Source organism: Rhamphochromis sp. 'chilingali' (assembly GCF_963969265.1).
Source record: "Rhamphochromis sp. 'chilingali' genome assembly, chromosome: 5".
In the NCBI taxonomy this organism is placed as follows: domain Eukaryota; kingdom Metazoa; phylum Chordata; class Actinopteri; order Cichliformes; family Cichlidae; genus Rhamphochromis; species Rhamphochromis sp. 'chilingali'.
The window spans coordinates 9,099,617-9,124,241 of NC_137932.1; the positions used below are offsets into that span (position 1 = coordinate 9,099,617).

At 39.5% G+C, this 24,625-nt stretch overlaps 1 protein-coding gene across 1 annotated transcript; it reads left to right on the top strand.

Annotated features, from left to right (window-relative positions):
- Positions 1–2,119: 2,119 nt before the first annotated feature.
- fndc4a (fibronectin type III domain containing 4a) lies at positions 2,120–24,059 on the top strand. The gene is made up of 6 exons (XM_080883190.1): positions 2,120–2,855; positions 9,946–10,061; positions 12,155–12,359; positions 19,155–19,244; positions 21,825–21,958; positions 23,162–24,059. Exons 1-6 carry the CDS (start codon positions 2,780–2,782, stop codon positions 23,201–23,203), a joined length of 663 nt encoding a protein of 220 aa, XP_080739316.1. The 5' UTR covers positions 2,120–2,779; the 3' UTR covers positions 23,204–24,059.
- Positions 24,060–24,625: the final 566 nt, after the last annotated feature.

A 24,625-nucleotide genomic window follows, 5' to 3' on the forward strand; every position in this document is an offset into this window, starting at 1 on the left:
AAGTAATTTTTAAAAAATATAAAAATATTTTGTGGTTAACAAGAGTCTCATTTACTTGTTAAACCATGACGATTGACTGCCTGGAAAATGGCAAGTCAAACTCATACTTGCACATTTAAGAAATCCACAGTGATTAATGAAAACACAGTTTGATTTTCACCTTTCTGACTGACACTGCTCATCTGAAAAATGAATTTACACCAGTGGAAGGACAGTATGACAGTGAAGTGTGAACATTTTTGGTGGCATGATCTGTAGATGGGGCCCAAGTCGCACAAAAACAGGCTTAGTTTGCACAAGTTGGCACTGGTTACATAAAACAAGTCACAAAGCATGATTTCATTTCACCTGTGATGGGTTAAAGTCACTACAGGAGACAGTAACATTTTTTAAAGGCAGGAAGCTACTGCCATAGATTAAATAAAATCCAAATCACCAAGTATTAAACATTCAACTGTTTGGGATCTAATTCCTTTTATTCATTGTCTCCTGTTTTCAGATGGGTTTTTTTTTTTTTTTTTTTTTTTTTGCCTGTCCCATTTGGATCTTTAGCCATCAGAAATGTTGTCTGAAGGCCAAGAAAGATGCCAAGCGGCTATTTTTAGATGTTTAAAAGTGAATCTAAGTGAAGCTTGTGCTGGAATGTCACTCTGGATTTTATTATTTTATTTGAGATCTATTTTAGTGGACTCGAGCAGTGGCTCGAGATTGATCTTGGGATAATCTGTGGTCAATCTCTGTCTTTTGACTCTCATAATAAATCTGTGACCCACTCCTGCTTCTTTCATTTAAGAAATATTGCCAAAGGAGGTTTAGTACATTGTTTACAAATCACTGCAAAACTATCCTGACTTCCAGTCTTACACTGAAGCTGTAATAGTAGATAGAACTGGTCTGAATAAACTAATCTTTACATCTATAAAAAAAACTTTTTTATTACACTATAGAGAAAAGAAGTTAAGCTTGATGCAGAAGCTGAAAAAGAAAAACAACAGCACACGTCTGCCTCATCACAGAGTCCTCAATTTTACCATCAAACATCTGTATTTATATTGACTTTCATGCTGAGGGAACATTCACAAAAGAATACAGTCAATACAGTGAGTGCTAACCACAATAGACCCACTTTTCTGAGCTCTCATGAAGATAAATGCCATAGAAATGTCGGCCACAAATAGACAGCTGTCATGGCAACTCCATATCTAATATCTAAAACGTCGCATCCGTCTGCTCAGACTCACAGAAAACTGGACACTAAAAGGTTAAGAGCGCTAATTTAGTTGGCAGAGTTATGAAAAAGAATTAAACGCACGATTAAGTTTCGAGAGGGTACGTGAGTAAGTGTTATTTTACTTCTTTATTCCTAGTAATTGAAAGATTTGCCACCCGTCCCCTGCTTTACAGTAACAAGAACCCAAATATTTGATGACTTCTTTCCTCTTGTCTGAATAAAGACCGCAGTAGCCCTGCGTGCGGCTGGCAGATTCCCCGTAGATAAGCAATCTGCCTTGAAACGCTCGTCCCATGAGGCAATGCACTCAGCTTATCAACGTGATTCATCTTCCTGATTGTTTGGCGTGTCTTAGGGCGCTGTGCAGTGTGCGGTGGGTGAGAGGCACATCGACCTGCTGCAGCTGGATGGTGGAACGAAATGCTAATCATCCGGTATTTATGATCAGCGGTTTAGTGCATGTGAAAGAACGGGAGGACAGGCTGTCTGTCCCATTGTACTGCCATTCACTCACTCCCCTGTTGCTTCCCTCACAGCACAGGCCAGCCTATTGCGGTAAACATTAGCCCCTGGCACTGCTGCTGAAATATTAAAGCATCTGGAGGAGGGTGTGCGCGCACAGGTAGGCGTGCAGCTGCTCCTCTCCTCTGATGACACGTGGAGGATTAATCAGTGCAATGCGCGCGCTTTGGCAGAATAGCTAAGTGTTAGGAACATCGCTGGTCTCATTGGCTACTTGGAGAGAGCGAGAGGTGGGGGGAGGCTTTTAAAAAAAAAAAAAAAAAAAAAAAAAAGGTCCGCAGGATGACCAGCCCCGCGTGCCGTGCGTGAATAAACACGTACAGGTCCGAAGCTGTAAACAGTTTTTAAAAAAAAAGAAAGGAAGAAGAAGAAGAAGAAGAAGAAGAAGAAGAAGAAGAAGAAAGAAAAGAAAAAGAAAAGAAAAGAAAAGAAAAGAAAGGAAAAAAGAAAAAGAAGAAAAGGGGGAAAAAAAACCTTAGAGCGTAAGGGCTCGGCGGAAACTGGAAAACTTAGGCGCTGTCCATGGTGCTGAATTTGAATAGCCCCTCGCCGTCCCCTTGGGCCGTGGGGGGACCGGCGACCCCGCTGTGAAGCATCACATTATTCGGCGACCTGCTCGTACCTGAGCTCACCGGATGATCGATGATCCGGAGGTCGGTGGTGATGGTGTACGATTCCAACCGGCAGGTTTAGAAGGACAGCAGACTCGGTCTCGGTTCGCACGGGAACATGGATGAAGGACTTGTGGGATTAAAAGCCCGAATGAAAACAACATGTCTCTGAGGAGGCGGCTCGCTACGTACTTTCACAGGTTATCTGTTTACTGAGCAGATCGAGCCCGATTCCGCTAGAAGCAGCAGGAGGAGGAGCAGGATCTCAGTCACTCATCCCTCCATTCATGAGAGGAATTCCAACACGTTGCAAAAAAGATGAACTGCTGTAATTTAGTAACCCTTCAATAATAGGAGATTTGCATTAAAAAAATATTAACATTAATCTAAGAAGAGCAAATACATCCACCAAGGCATGGCTCGTCTTCTTGTTTTTGTCAACTCCGTGGTCCTGTTGCTTTTTGGCAGCGATGTGTTCTTGGTGGGAGCAAGTAAGTATGAGCCTCTCAAGCAGACTCAAATTAATTATTGTGCCTTCTTGTAGCCTTGTAAAATGCGCCATTACTCAAACTATTACAGCCCTTTGGAAGGGTTTACGCACCTCAATCCCACAACTCATTCATATACATCAAATACGTGCTAAAATACGATTATGCCGTTGCATCCAGCTTATAACACCTGTTTAACCTGCTGTATGATCTGGGCCTTACATTATCACTATTCTTACCTTATTTACTATCTCTAAATCACTAATAAAACCAGATATAGTGTTTGCAGTGTTTTAAATATACCTTTGGTGTTTTGAATAGCCTGATTACAGATAAACAAAAATCAAACCAAAAACTATTTTAACAAGTCTATCAAAAGAGCACATTCTTGTTTCCCCTCTACTCAATTTAAAGGTAATATTATGTGCAATTCTACTAAAGACAATTCAGTTTAGCCTGTTTTAATTAGACATCCAAATCCATACATTTAATTTCACTACAACAACACTAGTTGCAGAGCCAATGGCGCCTTAAGTTCAATGCAGCAAAGAGACAGATCACCAGTGCATAAACTGTGGTTTGTTTGCATTCTTTCCATTGCGAGGTCCGCTTCAGGCTTAAAATGTATGAATCCTTGCTATTTCTGCCACAGAAGTCTCCTGAGCCTCTGTGTGCATGCATCTACAGTATCTCTGTCTCTTTATCTGTCTACCTCTATCACTTTCCCCCTCGCCTCTCAAGGGAACTGAGTCCTACATGTGATAGCGCCTTGAGAGAATCAGATTGGCACTTCACGGTCTCTGTGGGTGGGTGTGCTCTGTCTGCCTCAGACACCTATTCAGAGCTTCTTTTTTTTTTTTTCGAATGTTTTGTGGCTGACATGTGACGCAAAAAGGCATCTCTGATCTCTGTGGAGTTTGCCCAGAGCGTAAGCTTGTCACTGCTGAACACATAAATGTTACACTCACAGATACAAATGTGGCGGCTGCTCTGAGGTTTAAAGTAAATTGAAATAAATGCTGGATTCATTACCGCCAGTCCAGACTAAGCTAGGAGAGTGCTGGATTCAGTCATTTAGAAGAAGGTGTGACTTAATTTTATGATAATTCGGTGCATGGTGAAGGTATGGAAAAGGATCATTTCAAGTCACTTGGAAGTCCAAATGAAAATGTGTATTTATGGCAAATGTTAGTGTAATACAAAGGCTCTGAAATTTATTTTTCCTTCATTTTCATGTCTTATTTCATCTGGGCCAAAAGCTTTTTCTGCAGCTTGTTAAAAACCGGTCTTGAAAGTAACGCATCAAACTCATCACTGCTCTTCCAATTTTTGAGAAAATTCCAGCACTTTCCAGACAAAACCAAAAGTGAGATGCAGTTCTTCCTTAAATCAATCAGTACAAGCATCCACACTCAATTTCTGTCATTCTAGGTGATATAAAAGACTTGAATACTAGTACCTACGTTAACATTCACACACAAGCTAAAAGCAAGCACATTAGGAAATAGATCCCACGTGAGCGTCAGACACTAAACAAATGTAAATGAAAACTTATTGGATTTACTGGCTTGCCGGGCTCATATCATCCTTCAAATTGGCAATATGCTGTTCATAAACCTGGTGACACATTCATGACAAATAGATGTTCTCAGTTACAGATGAATTCATTAGTATGAAAGCCAATATTTGCCCATCTTGTCATAATTATCTGCCGTGACACAGTATTTATTTTAAACAGACACACACACATAACGAGGGGGAAACGCAAGGTAGATTTTCAGCGTGTTTTTGTGTGTCACTCTTGTCTTGTTCAGATGTCTGCAGAAACCAGTAAACACCCACTGTTGGTGCACATTACACTTTGAGGCGGATAAAGTGATGTCCGCTTGAAACTGAAAAGGCTCAAGGTTGGGCCAGTGATTATATTAACCTTAGAGCGGTGCCGTGTCCCATCTGGTCTCACTGCCATTTCACAGCCTCTGGATCTGCGAGTAATAACACAGAGGGTACCTACAGTAAAGAAAGGGGCGCTAAGTGGTCCTACAGTCAAGGGGATCTGAATTGTGGAGGAAAAGACGCAGGAGCTAGCCAGGCCCGCTTACACACATAACCACTTCAGACTGCTGTGGCAAAACTAAATAGAGAAGTGGATTGAAGCGAGAGACTTAAGATCACATCAAATCACTGCTCCCGCATGACATCATGTATGAAAGAAGAGGATTGAGAGTGAAACAAGAGGGAAAAGGCATTCGCAGGTAATACAGGGATGCACGGTGCTGCAGCGGAAATAAAAGCAGCACAGCACTGCTTAAAAGCTCGATAGCAAGCAATTTACAAGCAGATGTGTGACAACCTCCTGTTGTGCAGAGGAGAACATTTAGACTTCCCATGACTGACTCTGAAATATGTCCTGATGAAGCCATTTGAAGATTGACTGGACAACACGTCAAAATCGGAGGCTCAGTTCTTCCCTTTATTTATGTCAGCAAGAGTTTAATTTTACGAGGGAGGTTGACATTATAAATATTAGATAAGGATTAAACTATAAGTAGTCCTTCAAACTGTCACTATCTTAGAGGTAATTGAAATGTGACTAATAATAAAGGAACATTAAAAAAAAGCCATTGTTCTGCCTTTAAATGTATTTTTACCAGTAAACAGATCAGTCCCCCTGGACCGTTTATGCCCTCTTAACTAAACACAAATTCATGTTAGGCAGCTTTTAAAGTAGCAGCAGCAGCAGCAGTGTAGACGTTTACATAGAAAGACTGCAGAAAACATCAATACAGTTCAATTGAATTCATTTAAAAAAAATGTGGGAAGAATGGAAAACCACCATAAAATAGGTCAGATATTGTGATATCCAGCTGTAGCAGATTTTTTTTATATATGGTCATTTCATGAACCTTTTACAAAATAACATTAATAGATTTAGAAAATCTCTACACATGGGGAACAAAGCTGAATATCTACAATGAGCGGCAGTGATCTTCAGGCACTCAGACAGTGTGTTAAAAGCAGTTATAACTCTGTAGTGGACATCACTGCATGGGCACAGAAACACTTCCAAAAACACACGCGATCACTACCCAATTCATCTATTCATCAAAAAATGGAAGTTAAAACTCTTGTGTGTGAAGAAAATCAGATATAAAAAAAGATCAGAAAAATGGTCCAGTGTAGGAGCTCATTTACATTTAGGTGAAACTAGGTTTGAATTTGTTTACATTCTTCTTCGAGCTAAAGCGGAGAGAGCATCAGTCTTATCAGAACACTTGGAGGACCACGCCTTCAAACACGCCCCCTCTGGGTCTTTTCTTTTATATATGCTCCCCCCCCCCCCCCCAAGCTGTTTGTTCTCATTTTTGTACCCCACCCCACCCTCTCTCCTGGTTTTCCACTCCCTTCACTTCTTCACTTCTCATTAGTACATGGGGATCTGCCAGGCCCGGGAGCCGCCTCCAGTCCCCATCGAGGTCTTCCCCAAACGGCAGCTCTATTCTTGATTAAGCCATTCACCTTTATCTACTAAAAAAACCCTGCCCAACCTAAAATAAGGCCCAGCTAGTGAAAGTATGTAAGATAGCATCCATGACTGTGTTGATGGCATACATAACTTAACTGAAGCTCAAGTTATCAATGAAGGAACCATTAATGTTGAGTGGCACAAAAAGATTTTGAAGCAACACAGCACAAAGCAACACAACCAGACAACTCTTTTTTTCCCCAGGGAAAGCGTTGCTTATTTCAGCAAAACAACAACAAATCTCATTTTGCACACATTCAATCACAGCGCTGTGATAAGACAGTCTGGGGTCTGACTGGGGACAGACCTACAAAACGCTGTTGAGGAGATGAAATCCCTTTTCAAGGCATAATAGGATAATGTCTTATTCCCAGCCTTAAAAATTCCTGTATTCCAAATATTGTCTTGTGTTGACAGACTCAAATCTTATAGATTTGAACTATAAAATGTTTTAATTTCAACATTTAATATTTTGTCTTTGTATTAATTTCACATAAAGATGCAGTTTAAAATACTTCAAAATCACTGAATTTTGTTTTTATTTTCATTTTTCACAGCGATCAAACTGTTTTGTTTTTTGTTTTTTAAAGTTGACTAAGTAAAAGCATAATCTCTCATTTTCCACTTCCAAATTCCTGTTTAACCATCGTGTCATGCTTATGCATTGCTGGGATAAAAAGCATCATAAGCTGTCTTCATACAGTAAATCTGAACTTTTATTTTCTGACCATAAAACATATCCAATTAGTCTTATGGTGTAAAGCATGAGCAGCCAATAAGAAAACAGGCAGTTCTGCTTCGCAAGCAAACATAGAGGTCAAAATAAGAGATGCTGCCCCTTTATCTGGCTCCGATAAACTCAACCTGGGCTCATTTCCACATGGCTCATCAGCCATTCAAAGATCCACCAGCCTTTTCTCCATGTCTGTGTGTGCACTCTGGTTAGATGGGGCACTAGCTAATGTGCTCTGCTTTGGCTATAAGCTATGATTCATCCTGGCAGTGCTCCCACATCCCGAGAGGGATGTACCTATTGCCTTTTTATTTCAGATCTTACATAATGCATTCCGTTGAGTGGGGCTTACCCCAGCCACATGGCAGATAACAAGTACTGAAGTCTCTGCCATGACAATCATTACTGCAGTGGAGAACATCAAAGAAGCTAGAGGGGATCATTTGAACTTCTGGGCTGCACATTAAACACAATGCTGTCTAATAAGCCAGCTGTGATTCAGTTTTATAAATGTAAACACCTATTTTGTTTATTTAGTCTTTCATATGATTGAATAGCAGTTTTAAATGTAAGCATTTCAGCAAATCCTTCATTTATAATGCCTCATGCTTCAGGTTTAAATATGCGCGTCCCAGTCAAATTTGCAAGTAATGGATACGGCACCTTATAGGAAGCGGGCTTCACGTAGTGCATTACATTAGCAATGATTCAAGGCCCGATTGCCCTTTACTGTCACATGCTCCATCATCACCAAATGATCCGCAGACAGAGCATCATGGATACGAGCTGTTTCTTTACCCATGCGCGACTTCGTGTGACCTTCGTTACCTAAAGGACAATGAGCTAAAGAGAAATGAACACGTCCCATCTGGGATGAATGCTGCCCCCTGCTTCTGGCGAAGGCTCACTTTAGGGCACGTGCTGATGGCAATCAAGCCTTAATGGTCTGTCGCTCTGTTAACAGCGGAGTCAAGTGTGACCTCGCTAAACAACGAGCACGGGTAACTCTGCTGCAACAACAACTGAAGCTTCTGTGGAGCTCTGTTAAAAAGGCGCCATTACTGTCAGTCAGTCCCAGGATGTTGGGATTTAATTTGAGTGATGAAAGATTTGAGCATAAATATGACATATTCGCAGTCAGAAGACAATTAAACACTGTCACAACAGAAGGTCGTACATGATTGTACATATATATATCTACAATGTCCTAAAGGATTTCCAAAGTTCAAAGAAAATCAAAAACTATACAAGACTTTCTGTCAGTCTTAACACTGCATAGCCCCTTCTTACATAAAGTTGTTCTCATTACATGGACAAAATGAGGAAGATATAACCTCCAAACCTCTTAATGCCTGTGTTACCCCCCTCCTCCCACCTCCCCCGTCCTCCCCCCGACTATCTCCACAGAACATTAATTTCCTCTCGCACTTTCCATCACAGGGTAAGAATTAGCCCGGTCCCTTGTTCAGCTCATTCACTCCCTTCCACAAACCAATCCGAGCGTGTCATGAGCCAGAGAAACCGAGCATCATGCTCGTGATTGACCCTGACCCCCATGTGCCACGTAGTGCCATGGGAGCTAGGGCAGGGAGACTGATAACCTTGTCTGAACCGGGCTCCATGGATCCACCTCAGTGTCACCTTTTGCACAGAACAGAGCGACTGTTGCTGATTCTCTCAAAGATAAAATAGGAGGCAGGAGTACCAGAGATTTTAAAAAAAAGAAAAAAAAGAAGAGAGACAGACGTATGTAGATAAGCGCGACTGAGCCAGGAAACCGCACATCATCTGAAAAACCTCTCAATTTCATCATTTCGGCTTTCATCTTTCTTTTTCAAGCAATATCTTTTATGGTCCATGCACAGCACATGCTGTGATCTCAAGACAGCTGTGCTATGTATTATTAAATCCATGCTGCATGACTTTACAAAAGTGACTGAAATACAAATTTACTTCATAGCTGTCAATTAATGCTCACTTTGAGGTGAATCGTTAGAGCAAGCATTACTTAAAGGGGCCAGTTGTATATGTTTTACAAGGTCTTCTTTGATGTCATTGCAGAAAATTTCCACTCATGTGACATTTTCCACATATCACCAGCTACCAAGAGGCCATTAGAAATAATGGTAGCAACAAAAGGCTCACAGATAGTGTCCAGGTTCCAAACTGTCGAGCCTGTCCCATCTTACCTATTCATCTGACCTGAGTGATTGCTTATCGCTGTTCAGGCCTCCCCCCGTCACTCTGTAATTCTCCTGCTCTTCGCTTGCCCCCGCTTTTGTTCCCACTTTGCAATCAGCATGTGTACTGGCAACCAAATCATGATAGATGGCTGCAAAGTGACAGGCTGAAGAAGCATAACCCTGTCTAGAGAGGTGAACATGATATAGACAACTATAAGGCTAGTCAGTCAGGCTGACCCAGAAGCTTGTCAGGACTAGTGCAAATATATTTGCAGGTTCATTTAAAATGCAAGTACACAGGTTATTTAAATGAATTTATTTGTCATTTATTGTAACTTTTGGGTTAAAAGAGGCAGGGAAATACTGGTCCCTTCAAAAACACACATTACAAATAATTAAAATAAGTCCAGAGTGTACTAACGGTTTGTGGATGCCTGTAGAAATAGATCTATTCCTGACCTGAGTACAGTACATTACATTTTACAAGTAAGACTGAAAGAAGTGAGTATGTGGGTTCTCTGAATCTTAGACTTCAGAGTACCAGCACGATTTTAGAGACCCCTCATGAACACAGATGGCGTGGGTCTACTCAAATATCTGGAAAAGCTGCTGGATTAACAGATCTCTCTCTTGCTGTTTACTCTCCTCCAGACCGGCCACCAGCTCCTGTCAATGTGTCTGTCATGCACCTGCGAGCCGACTCTGCAACTATATCATGGGAAGTTCCAGAGGGGGACATAATAATTGGTTTCTCCATCTCACAGCAGGTAATTCTTAAAACTTCAAATGCAAAAAAAGGAAAGAAAATTAAATTCAAAGTTTCCTTCTTTCTTTCTTTTTTGTTGTTTTAGCCCTTTTGATTTGTAAATAAGCTTTCATCATTTCCTGTTTTTGGTGCCAACATGCCAGCAGATAGACTGGTGAAGTGGTGCATAATAATAACCTGCATAAAATTGGTACTGGCTGAATGGAGCATGGCTCTTAGCGTGAAGCTAGAATAAAACCTGGTATGCCCAATTTGCAGAGAGAAAACATGAATGCACAGAAGTATGTGACGCTGCCAAAAGTGCATTTTTTTTTTCATAATGAAAAAATTTCAGGCTTAAAATAGGAAAGCCAGTAAATGCTAACAACGAATGACAGAATGCAATACGCTGCTGTAATCATGTTTACGCTTTACGCAGCTGAAAACATTATGCACCCATTTACTTTGTTTTTCATTCAGTGTGACTGATGGGCTGAACACGACACCCACTCTCCTTCTTCCTCCTGTATAGCAGCTGCATTTGAACACCATCAGCATTCGCCTTCAGTGTCTATGGCAGTTTAATCAGAAGATTATTCATTGTTTACAGACAGCTACATGACTTTTTTCTCTCCCCCCAACAATAAAATCTCTCTGTCAAGCGCGGCCATAGAAATAAATAAGAAGACATTTGGCCTGACGTCACTCTAAGTGCAGATTGTTTGTGAGCGCTGAGATCCCTGCATGTTACTGGAGGAGTAATTCTTTTTTGCTTTAGGTCCTGATTGCTCCAATAGCGTTCGGAGAAGTCAAAGATAAAGTTTGAGATTGTGAAAACTTGTCTCCCGGCACTTGTGGTCTAACTTAATCAGACATCAATTCCTAGTCGAGACCCCATATGGTGAAAATAAAGTGCCAACTGCTAATATGATAAAATACTCAGCATGACTTTCACCAGAACCTGGAATATTTTCTGGTTGGTCACCTCTACCTCACATTGGTTCCCTGATTGTTTTTTTAATGACACTGGAGAGAAATACATTGTTGACTATAGCACTAGCATAAAGAAAAAACCTCATGAGGTGAAACAAAGACTGTCTTACCTTTAGAGCCATTTTGAGGTTGTATTTATGCTATCACTGAATCTACTCTGCTCTTTGCTTTCTGTTTAACCCTGCGATTTCACGCATTAACAATATTGCTAAATATCCAAATCATTTTTTAATGTTTCTGTAATGGTTATTCTACCAGTACTTGCAAGTTCCTTAATCCAAATTCTATTTTTAACGCTTTAATATGATTATTGTGTTTATCCATGAATTTTCTTATTTTTTGTTTTATCAAAAAGCTGGAAAAATAGTAAAGCGCATTATTATTCATTATGTTTTGATTAAGATGCTAATTACATTTATATACCTGCAATCCTGAACAGAAAAATGAGTTTTAGTGGTTAAATGTTAAACTCGATTAATTTCTGACTTGTCAGAGTAGTCACATTTGGTTATGTGCCTAGTAAATAAAAGATTTTTAGTTTTTGGCAGATTTCTAAAACATTTGTGGTATCTTATTTTTATGACTGGTGATCCAATGCATTTTTTAAACAGTGAATATTTTAAAAAAGATTGTACTGTTTTTTTGGTCCGAATCTCAAGGTCTTGTTCAAAGAGAATTACTGTGTTTCGCTCTAGAATATATGTATGGTGGGTCTTTACCACAGAGTGTATATTAAGGAGTGACATAAAAACGACCTAAAATCTGCATTCTTTCTAACCATCAGCAAATGGGTTGCTGGTCTTATTTTGCACAACATGATGTTTGGTTTGTAAGTGATAGTGCAAGGAAAACAGATCATAGAGCAGGTTATGCTTTAGGGTGGACCTAACTTTTGATAAATTGTTAAAGGTGAGTGGGCAGCAGAGACACCCCTCATTTGTAATGTCTGGTTTAAAAGAACCAAGAAGGTGCCAGCCTAAATGCTTAGCTCAAGACTTCATTCTATAGTGCTTGCGTTACAATACAAACACTATGTAAACATTTGTTGTGAATTCACGCCAAATAATAGAGAACTGGATTCAATTCACTATCGCTTTGTTTTTCTTCTATTCAAATATTCAGAGGCAGGATGGACACATGCAGCGATTCATCCGGGAGGTCAACACAACCAGCCGTTCTTGCGTTCTTTGGGACCTGGAGGAGGATACAAACTATATCATTCAGGTCCAGTCTATTGGCCTCTATGGCGAGAGTCAAGCCAGCAAGAAGGTCCATTTTCATACCCTTAAGAAGTCAGACCGCTTTCCTTCCAACAGCTCCAACCAAGGTATGGTACTCTGAGACCTTGAGCAAAATTCCTCTAAAAAAAAAAGGGGGGGGGGGGGGGGGTCTCACAACATGCTATGAGTCATTGAAGCTGTAGGCAGACATGATCAAGATTACTGCTACGCTTACAAATCATTGAGACCTGCATGTCTTCGACATGCTGTGGAAAGAAAAACAAAATGTGGCAAGAGCAGAATTCTTGACAGTTCTGCAAAGAGAACAAAATGATTCTCAAAATGAGATAAATATGTGGATTGCTATTGTGTTTCAAACTGAATACGCTCTTCATTTAGTGTCCGAGGAGCCTTCAATCTTCTAATCAGTCATTAAACGAATTAAACAGAGAAGTACGCGGCTAGGTGTTTGGTATTATTGTGTGCTCCACACAGAACAGCGAAAACGAAAAACAAAAGCAGCAAGTTGTCTGAGGAGATAAGAAAGAAAGGATTCCAAGGCATGATGAAGGTGAAGACTACAATACATCTCCAAGCAGCTTGAATCCTGTAACCAGAGATTAAATCTAATTAATAAGTTTGAGGGCCACAGGACTGCAGCCATCCTATCTGGAGATGGATGCAGAGAAAAACTGACACAAGACTGAATAGAAGTTTAGAATGTGTAGAAGGGAAGACAACCAAACTTTGAAACAGTACAATAAGTCCCTTTGGAGATTACAAAATCTGTCAAAAACTTGTTTAAAGCTAAAAATTATATTTCTCATTTATTGGGAAAATAACAAACTGAATTCATGTTTTTACACCCAAATGTGAGGCGGCACACTCAACCGGATTCTGAGAAGTCGCAACTTAATCAAGCGCAACATTCAACATTCACTAAAACTCATTTTACTGTTCAGAAATTCCAATGAATAACTGTAATTTAGCATCTTAATTTAAAAAATAATATATATATTTTAAATGTTTTCTTACATTTTTTTTGTAAAACTGAAAAATTGAACGTTTACAGATGAGAAACAACAATTATTTTTTGGCATTAAAAACATAATTCAGAATAAAGACTCCGTACATACTGCTGGATTAACCATTCCTAAACATAAAATGTGATTTTTGTAATTACCAAAATTTTGGGTAGCTATGGCATAAACCTTACACTGGGTGATTGTGTCAGAATTGTCGATGCAACACCTACTGTGCTTTACCATTTTTTAATCGATTTATTTATTTATTTATGGGGGTTTTTTTGCAATTGGTGACACATGGTGGCATAAATGTGTACAGAGTACAATAAAACAAAAAAATCATCAGAGTGTCAGAGAGATCTACTGTGTCACAGCTGTTCTAACAGACCTCTAACATCTTAAAGCACCCATATTGACACGATTCAGAAGTGAGCTCTGAGTCCCAATCTTAACTCAGCCATAAGAAATCACACATTCAACCTGACAAAATACATTCAGGAAGAGTGAACAATCTACCAATCTATCAGATAAGACATGTGGAAGTCTAATTAAGTGCCAGATTCCTGCGATTGGCTTAAACAATCGTTATAAACGATTCAGTTAGGGTGGGCAAGATGCTGTCAAATTTGTCTAAGTGCAGTAGAATTGATAAGTTCACAAGAAGCCACAGCACCAGTTTTGTGCATTATGTAACACATTTGCTTTTAATTTTACACGGTTTGCCACGGGCCTCAGGCAGGCACAGGCAGAAGCAACCCATTACAGGCACTCTTCCCGCTGTTGCGCTAAAGCCTCTTCTTACTCCTGAATGGTTTTAAGCACCCTAACACTGAGAATGAAATGCAGTAAAGGTTAGACAAGAGCAAGTAACCAGAAGCTTCCTCTCAGAGCAGCTCTCTTGCAGGTGGGGGGAGTGGGTTTCAAGGTGAGGGGTTTTATTTCTCCTAGAAACCAACACATTATTGACAGAAGCTTCAAGCAGGTCTGCTGCCAAACTGCTCTGAATTTATGCAGCTCTATATCACTCTGGGTGTTCCTGTTCAAACTCTAGAACAGCTCATATTCCATGTGTCGGATCAGCTCGCGGGCAGGAGAAAAAATGAAGACCATGACCTAAAGAGAATAAGTTTAGTATCTCTCAATTTCATACAGCTCAGATGTGGAAAAGGCTATTTGCTTGTTATATACTTCAGAGCAAAGTCCTCTGGTAATCTTCTCCGCAGTACTTCAGCCACGATTGTGGGATGAGCCAAATGCATTAACTCATAGAATAACGGCAACATTGCTCTAGAAACACGCCTGACGCTTCAAAAACTGTTTTGTAATTTTTATAGTCTTGTCAAAGTCGTGAATATACGGAAGTGCTGATGCAAGGGAATCATAAATGTTTCTGTTCGGCTGACTCAGGTTGCGTATCATTAGTTAAGCTGGCAAGCCTGGCCAAAGCAAAGAGGAAGAAACTAATTCCTGCTCAGCACACGAGTCTGCTCTCATGCAGGAACTGACATTGCATTCCTTTCCTGTTGCTTTACATTAAGTGTCCAGGAAATTATTTTTTTGGCACTTGTGTTTTTAACTTAAGTTTTCTTTAAGTAAAAAAATTGACCTCGGAAAGCTAAATAACCATCAATATATCTCAATAAATTGCTGAGCAAGAGCAAAGACACGGCCGGTGCAGACGCTTGGAAAAGATTTATTATGCAACATTAATCAGGATTTGTAGCCTCTCGAGTCATCCAACTGGGTCAGAGAAACAGCCCATTCAGTGATGCTCCTCATTTGTAGGATTTTGTTTTGGTGCGTAAAAGACATCAATGTCAGCTTTCCATAAATCTAATGCCGACACTGCTGACTCCTCACGCCCAAGCTTTAAAGTCCAATCACATCAAGTTTCTAGGTGCAACTTTTGTGAACCGCATTACTCAACTTCTCTTTTCTTGTTTGACCCTGTATCAGTATTTATGATTTCAATTTTCTTGTCAAACCTAATTCAGACTGAATTACATTCACACGTGGTGTGACTCACACAAACCATCATACACCAATTGAGGGTGTAGAGTATTGTGATTCTCCAATCAATGACAGCATCCATTCTTACATTTCACCCATGAAAACCTGTCCCAGCTTAACTCTTATAATAAGATCTGCAGGTTGAGCTACAGGAATCCAATGTGACCCATTTTTCACTAAGCATTCACCCACATGTTAAAAACAGAACTAGGCTGTCTGGTGGTCACAGCCCACAACTGGGTTATAAAAAAAAGTTTTCCACATTCAGGAGTGAATGTCTTAATGTTAAAATACGCATATAAAATATCTGAACACTACAAGGGATCAAGCAGATGAAAAGACAGCAGACTCAGCTAGCTTATTATTTATCACAATATCAATAACAAAAAAAGACTCCCCTAAATTTCTGCATATTAACAACAAACAAACAAACAAACAGAAAACGCAGTGTCTGTTATGTTTTTAATTTATAATTTTTTGAAATCTTAATGCGCACTGAGTTCATGTGATATTTTTTGTTGGAGATCTTCCTGCTGACTGTTGTTCCATAAAAGTCATTTTATCCTAGCTGGCTCCAGCACCACAGAGCCATTTCAGAGGTCCTTTGTCACAGCCAAGTGCCTTCTATTGAAACTAAATTGATTTGTGGTATACACCAGACAACCCAGAGTCAGAGCTATGATACATATGAATCAATAGGAGGGTTTTTTTCTCTCTTTTTTGTGAACAAAGCAATTTTATTAATAATGTGATTACATGGTGTATATTATTTACCTGGGCTGGCCAGACTCTGCATCCTCCCATTTTCTATGAAGTATTTCCTGGCAAGATTCAATAAATACATTGGAATAGACTGCAGCACTCCTTTTATAGCATCGATATCACTTTCCAAAGTCTATTTCAGCTTCATTAGTGTCACAGAAAGCTTGTGTGAGTGTATGTTTATGTGTGTCACCTGTCCTTCAAGAGAAGTAAGCTGTAGTTCTGCCTTTCACTTGATTCCCCTTTCAGTCAAATTTCAACTATACCAAGAATATACCAAGAATATATATATATATATATATATATATATATATATATATAAGAAGAAATGAGGAATGATTCAAATTTTTACACAGTACTATACATGCATATGCAATTGCAAATTTAAAAAAATTACTTGCGCTTGAATGGAATTAATTTTAGTTAGATAAGCTTAGTTTAAATTCCAGTCACATGAATTTGGTTCGCAAAAGATTCAAACTTTCAGACAAAGTTGGGTAAACTAACACGTTTTGATTCAAACACAAAAATCATTCCGTAGCACAGCAACTGAGAAGAAACCGCTGACACCAAGTAACTTCCAATCCACTTCACACGGTGTAACAAAAAGGAAGAGTATTTTCAAAGGATGAAGACTTTGAGCAGTCTAACCTAACTAGGCAGGTGGTCCCCTTAGACACAATTACTGCATGATGCTTCAAAGCAGAGCTTAGCTGTCTCTACTGAGTCAGAAGCTACACCTATAGGGTCTCCTATTAACAGCAGTGAGACAAAGGCATGCCACACACTGTCTAATAGCTTCATTATGATTCATACTTGGGCTTATCTCTATCTGCATTCAGTGATTTATATAAGGTTAAAGGCTATTACTCTAGAATATTATGCAACCAAAATAGCTGCAAAGAAATACTCTTATTATTATTATTATTACTATGTAAGTATAAGCATTATAAGTATATGCTTATTATGACTTTCATGGGGGCAACATGCATGACAAAAGCTGGGGCACAAGCTTGTTTATCACTATGTTACATCTGTTATTGCGAACTGAAGAGGCTGTTTTCTATAACTCAGCTGCTCAACGGCATGGGGCATCCTTTGTCACATTTGCTATATTACAATGTTCATGTGTTTGGGCAACACGTCCAAACTACAAGCGGGACAATTCAACTTTTGAACTTTTTGGGAAACATGGCTGCAACAAAAATTGTATTTACTTTCATTGTGATAATCAGTTAATAAGTCCGATCTTGAAGCAAACTTTTTCAGTGGAAAAACTTTTAAAGGAGCAATGCAGCCTAAAATAAAATTGCTCATTCTAAAGTAAACATTATGAAAGACTTCAATGATGCACCATTGTGGCATCAGCACAGAATCCCTGGTGTGTTGTCGCAGTTCACAGCCACAGCCAACATCTCGGGATTAGGGGGCGAGCAGAAGCAGGGTCGACTAATTATCTCTGCACAAATTATTTGGTGTACAGGAGGCAGCGAAATCTACTCATTCCTCTTTAGCACAAATTCACACAGCATATATGAGTCTGCCACCAACATAAAAAATTTATGAAACAACACATGGAAATGTTATTCAGATCTTTGTGTTATTACAGCATCATGTTTCTGCATATATAAGCCAATGATCCAAAGGGTAATGACCACTCACATCGAACAAATAAACAAGTCTTATTTTACAACACTTAAAAGATCTGGTGCCAATATCTTGGTGTCAGATACATTAGTAACCTGAGTTGTTTTGGTGGCAGAAGAAGGAGACATACAAGGTTATAATGGTTAGGTTTATCAGTGTAGTATATGCACACTATACAGCCTGTACCAGTGTGCTCTTGCAAGTGAAGTTTGATCATTAGATCAACTAAAAAACTTCTAAAAGGAACGAGAAGTTCAGTGGAGAAGTAAGAAGTCTCACAGTTTGCATTCATCTCTGAAGCCGGTCTTTGATGTGCCGTCATCAACCCAACGCTTCCACCAGAAGTCTCTCTACGCACAGACCCGGCTACGTTTTCAGAAGTATCTTGCAGTGTAGACACCAAGCCTTCCTACATATAAATGTTGAGTCCAAAGTAAGGTTCAGAACTTTTTCATCAGATTGGGATATCAGCTGCAACTCCTATCTCTCTCACATAGCACACAGCAAAAGACCATCACACTCACGAGGTTGCTGATTGGGTAGTCTTGAGGAGGCGTAACACAGGCCTCAGTACTGGACATACACTCGATATTTCACTCATACTAAAGTTTGGATAAAGCTGAATGAGTGTTTTTGTTTTTTGTGGCATAGGTTTACAACCAGAGCTGGCAGCAATCCTGGGTGCTATGACAGTTTTTCCACCACAACTTAACAAGATATTGGTATCCATGGGAACAAAATGATGGAAGTTGATGCTAAGAAAAAAAAAAGAAGAAAAAAAGGGGAAAAAGTTAATTTATCATGATTTTTGCTTTAATCCCTTCAAATATCCAGTCATCTGTAATTTTACATGTAGTTCCAAGTCTTTTTGGCAAATTAGCATCCTGCTTTTCTCTTTAATTTGTGGTTGATTTTGACGATGTACTCCTACTTCTGCCCTCTCGCCGCTGACATCCTCACACTATCAAGATGGGGGAAAATGTGACACTCCAATTGACCCAACTATCTGACTGTTTTTATGCGAAGAGAGCTGAGTGTCTGGCATTTGAAGCCAGTTTCTTGACAACTTGATTCCATAAAAGAGGCAATTGGGAAGAGTGGGGCTCTGGAAGAGTTCCATCCATACGAGCTGAGAGGCAGTTTGGAAAGTTTCTAGTCAATCCACTTAAAGGAGGATTAATGTTACAAGATTGATGTGTGGGAATGCCCACCAAAACTACTGTAGTTCTGTTAAATGGCATAACTGTCATGAAGGGTAGAGAAAGTATACATTTTTGTCAATCCGTGCAGACACAAAGTGAGTTTGATTCATATTATAAAGCAGACAGACTCTCTCAGACTGTGCCAGACTATTATTTCTACTCCATAAAATGTCCCAGTGGATTGTATTTAAATGCGCAGTGCCTCTTAGATTTCATATTTAGTGTTCTGATGTGCTCTGTCTGTCCTCTCTCCAAGATGACCCCACTGTGCAGGGACTGGACAAGTCTCGACATCTACAAACTGGAGAGATGATCATAATTGTCGTGGTCTTGGTCATGTGGGCAGGTAAGTTTGTAGATTTCATTCAATTAAAAAAAAAAAGAAAGAATGAAGAAAAGAAAGAAGGACCAATAAGCAGGAAGAGGGGGGAATAAATATTCAGTGTGAAGCTCACTCAGGATCACTTTAGTCACAATAATAATTCTAATGTGTGCTTTGTACGATGACAGCAACATCACTCCTCCTTGCACCCACCATACAAAACAGAGCATCAGTAAAAACTGGCGGGACACTGATGAAGTAAGAAAAAACATAAAACAAAGAATCCTGAATCAGATTCAGGATCAGCTGATTTAGTATGAGACTACTTCTTATATTCAGGTATCATTAGTCTGACAGGAGATTGAGTACTGTCTAAAATGCAAATGTTACAGCAGTTGTTTTAAGTTAAATGAAAGCTCTGCAAAAAAAAAAAGTCAGAACTATAATGGGACAGTTTTTTCACAGTAGGTAAAACCTGCGGCACAGCAATCAAGTTTAAGCTAAAGTACAAAAAAATGCAAGTGGGTCTGTCTGTAAACTAAATCTGACGACTGCGCAGCAGTGTCAAACCAACATCACACTTTTCTGAGCATTCTCGTCTTCTGGGGTTCTCCTTTGAAGTAGTGCGATGATTAATGAAGTGTTGAGGCACAATGAGAAGTGGCGTATCTGTCAGGCAGCTAGGAGCAAGGCTTCCCACCCACGAGGACCAGAGTGAGATGTTAAATAATACTAATGAGAGAAACCAAGGTAACGCGGAAGCTGTGAAGAGCGGGAGTGAAAGACAAGAAGCAACCCGTTTGGCATATTCATAATGGACTCCACATTTGTTATCCGTCAAGCTTAATGTCGGATTTACCTGATCCTCTTTGAATTTATTCATTTAGAGTTAAAACTTAAGACACTGCTCAAAGAAATCAAATCAAATAATAGGGAATAATTGATTCTGTCAGTGTAACACAAAGTCAGCTACACTTTAGGAATATCAATCAGTGCAGTTTGGAGCGGAAACCATCGTGAATCCAACCTGACCGAAGAAGCTTCTCGGATGAAAGCTGAAACGTCTTCAAGCAACTTAAAGAAGTCCAGACGCTTTTCTTTCTAAGCTCCTTAGACTACGATGACCTGGATGACTGAGAACCTTCACAGATATATAACCTGACCAATCTTTCTCTAGCTTTGCTTTTTGCTCGTGGAGTGAGCTGGGTTCTAGTGGCAGTTATGCCAGTTGAGCTGGATGGTGCTGGTCAGTGAGCACAGGTCACTAAAGGACACTGGGCCCTTTAGTGGGAGTCTATTCGTGACAGTTTGGTCAAATTCCTGCACATGAGATCATTTTGAAGCGCTCTGGCAGTGCTCCTCCAGCTCCTCCTTGCACAGAGGAGCAGATACAAGTCCCACTGTTGGGTTGATGCCCTTCCACAGCGCTGTAACTGTAGAAGGGCATCAATCTTTATGTAACTATCCATGTTTTGATAACTCATTCACACACTTTTGAGACTGCTGGGAGGCACAGCAAAGCTTCTTGTGACAGCATGTGTAGGTGTGTGATCCTAGAGATTCTGGACTACCTGTGCAACCCTGAATGGGCTTCTGGGATTGTCTCATGCTACCAGAAGTGACAAGCACACTAACAAAAAGAAAAACTAGAGAAAAATCAGTCAAGAAGGAGAAGGAGAGAGCAATGGTCTGTGACCACCACCTGCAAAACCTTTTTAGGGGCTGTCTTGGGGTTTCCTCTCCAGTGCACCTGTTGTCACTTTCATTTGCACCGAAGCAGCTGAGATGGATTCATAACAGTTTAAACTTACTAACGAGAAATTAATGTTCTAACATTTAACTGTCTGTCTTATATTGTGATGATCAAGTGCTTCTTTAATTTTTGGAGCAGTGTGGTATAACTAAGTGATTTTTAATATAGTGCTAATCTTTTCTGCTATTCTGTTTAAGATTTCAATGTACTAACTTAGTCCTGACTAAACCATACTTAAAGTGTAAAGAAAACAGCAATCAGACATACAAAGCTGTGTAGCTGAAGTTTTTGTGGATACTCTCATTCTCCACTTCCGCAAACGCCTTTGTAATTCTACGACAAAACAATGAGGATAGATGCAGAAGTACCCACTCGTACCTTTCTGCAGAGGGAATGACGTGGCTGCAATGCAGGAGACGACTTACATGATGCATGAATAATAATTTAACGAATGCGTCTCAGAACAGCTCTGTAACTCTCATTACCAGGACTGTATATCACTTTCTGAATATTTAATAAAAGCGCCCCCATAAAAATTCATGACCTCAGTGAAGCAAGGAAGATAATTGAGAATATACAGTACTTATCCAAATTGGAGGCAAATCTGCATCTGGCAGATTTAGCAGTGAAAGAAAGCAAAGAGTATAGTGAATGACTCTCCTCCAAGCTTTGAGATAAAGGCGCAGCCGTCACCCTCCCGTGGGAACAAAATTCCATTATCCACATGGCATTTCAGCATGTGCTGTTAGAGGAATTGGTGACATGACAGTGATTGACAGCTGCCTCACGACTGAATTCCTATCCTCTTTTGTGTTTTGTTGCAAATGTGCCCCTGTCTCACCTCCTGGCAGCTGTTATTGCCCTATTCTGCCGGCAGTATGACATCATTAAGGACAACGACTCCAGCAACAATAAGGAGAAGGCCAAGCCGTCGTCAGAAAGAAGCACGCCAGAGCACCACAGTGGAGGACTGCTAAGGAGCAAGGTGAAGTCTCAGGACTGAGGGCACACAGAGACGGAAATATTTGAATTCGGTTCTTGTTAAGCTTCACACCAGCCTCAAACAGCTGTATATATACATCCAAGTAAAGTCTCTCTATACACACCATATGTATTGCTATTTCATATTCCACTGCTATGACAAAAGTTTATTTTCTCTCACTCTCTTGACATACTAGTTGAGCTGAAACTTTCCCTGAGTTGATGGCTGAAGTAATACACTGTACGCTATCACAAATCTGATCTGAGTCACACCAATCTAATAAATTTCCACTGGAGGAACAAAATCATCCATTTTTCAGTAGGCAACTGTCCAATATTTACACATATAAAAATGTACAAACCTGAGACTATACTGGTCATTAAAAGTGCAGATTAAGTCCCTTGTCTTGAACAATACGTAGATAAAGCACCGGCAGAGCCTTAAAGAAGCATCAGACTGGAGTGGATAGATTAATGCAGAGCCCACGACCAATCAATTATCAAGGTCACTTACACTGAGAATTTTGACCTCAAGCAAAAATGTAACATTGCTAGACACTGAGTTCTCTCATCCTTATTAGGTAGTTGTCAGACACCTTGGATCAGTTTTCTCTTCTTAGATTTGGTGACTAGCACACTTGGTTTACCTTGAACCCAATAAATGTCTTAAATCATTTATTACTGAGACAGTGACAGCATACAGTTTGCTCCTTAAAGACAGAGTGGGGCCACATTTTGTCATTTCTTTGAAAAAGCAGAAAATTAACAATTCATCAACTGATGTAACTTGGAAGTACATGTTTAAAGTATTTTACATGCAAAATAAATTTTGACATTTCTTGATATTGATCAATCATTGGAGCTATAACTATATATTATTAAAATTAGTTGTTTTGTATAAGACGGTGCAACTTGAGTAAGCTAGCAGTGGCTTGCAACATATGAGCCAACACTGTCCAAACAAAATACAAAAGTATCAAAAGTATCAAGTTCAACAAAAGATAGAGCTGAATAAAAAGTTTGTTTAGCCTCATGGCTGCTACTTTATTTCCTAAGGTGTTGCCATAGCTGATGGCAAATGTATTAACCACTACACCTAAAGCACAGTAAGGCTTTCACACTCCACGTTTAATGGCTCTGTTAAATTCTGAGATCAAGGCATCCATGTGAGCAGTGACTAATACTTATTTGTATTTTGTTTTTGCAGTTTCACCCTTCTGTGCCATCAATCAACATCATTGAAGTTTGAGAAGAAGAAAGCCAAACTTAAAATCCCATCTCTTCTACCATCAAAGCGTTTCGACCTTTCTCCCTGACGAGGGGGATGAAAGTAGAGAAAAGGAGAGAAATATACAAGGCTTCTGTTGGTCATCAGCAAAGAAAAAAAAAGTGTTGACAAAATACCTGCATGCACCCAGTATTTGTAGGAAAATGCAACACAAACCGACAGACACACTCCGAATGCCATCCAGTAATCCTATAGAAATCCACAAATGCCTACACACAGAAACACCAGAGAGTAAGTACAACAGAATTCTACTCCTGCGGGTTTATTGTACATAGATTAATGTTAACCCATGGTGCAGTTAACATTGATGTCTTTGCCAGGTGCTTGGTATATTATTGCAATACAATACACACAATACGACGTATAATCTCTGGGAAGCCTGTCTTAGTGACTTTAAATACGCAGTGTATTTTTGATATTGGCATGTGCAATTAGACACCACGTTCACACGTTATAGACAAGTGCAAATAGTATTAAAAACTGCCTGGTCACTAATGTATATTATTTTCTGAATACAGTCAGTAGACTAATAAGGCGAGAAAGCAAATACATTAATCTAAAATTAATTTGCTACATTTCTTAGTTGTTGTTTTTTAACCTAATATTACAGTTGAACTGCCCTGGTCTGGATGTTTTTCTTCATACATCATGTAAAACAGATATCTCTGTACATACTTCATCCATTTCCTAATAAAGTTGCATGCAAGTTATTTGCGTGTAGAATAGCCTTCAATGTGCATTCTAAGCTAGATGCCCCAAAATAGGGAAATAAACATGATTGCAGTACAATTAAGCTCTTAATGTTTTTATTCTTCTATTTTATCTGCTTTTAGAAAAAGGCACTGTCATTTATCATCCAGTGTTTTATTTCACATCTTGTACATCTTCTGCAAATTGTATTTTCTAAAGTGTAAAATAAAGCTTCTTTTGAAACTCCCATTACTAAATTGCAGCTAATGTAATAAACTTTCTCTCACCGAAAGGCATAAATCACTTTAACGTTGCACAAATTGCACTCTGACATATAAAAAGAACGTCAAATGTTACAAAGGTGCATGGTGTACATTAAGCGGGAGTGAGACTTACACCAGGAAAGTGCATTTCATGCACAAATTGCTTGGCAAGCCCCCTCACAAAAACGTGTTTTAATCCAAGTAATACTCTCCAAGAGCTACAAATTAGCCTGTTAATGATGTGGTGGCCAAAATCTAAACTAGGTTTCTTCACTTCCAGGTATAAAATGTGCACAATGCTTAAAAATTGACAGATTAATTTCTATCTTGTCACAGCAGTTTTTCTGATACAACATAAAAGCTCTTTGTGGCTGGTTTCTTACCAAAACGCTACATAAATAAATTTTACTTACTTAATTTTACTTACTAA

Bases quoted from the DNA above. Each gene is read 5' to 3' on its own strand.
- fndc4a (XM_080883190.1), top strand. From the start codon at position 2,780: ATGGCTCGTCTTCTTGTTTTTGTCAACTCCGTGGTCCTGTTGCTTTTT. The intron at 10,062-12,154 runs GTAATTCTTAAA...TCAAATATTCAG, and splicing joins GTTTCTCCATCTCACAGCAG to AGGCAGGATGGACACATGCA. The intron at 19,245-21,824 runs GTAAGTTTGTAG...ACCTCCTGGCAG, and splicing joins GGTCTTGGTCATGTGGGCAG to CTGTTATTGCCCTATTCTGC.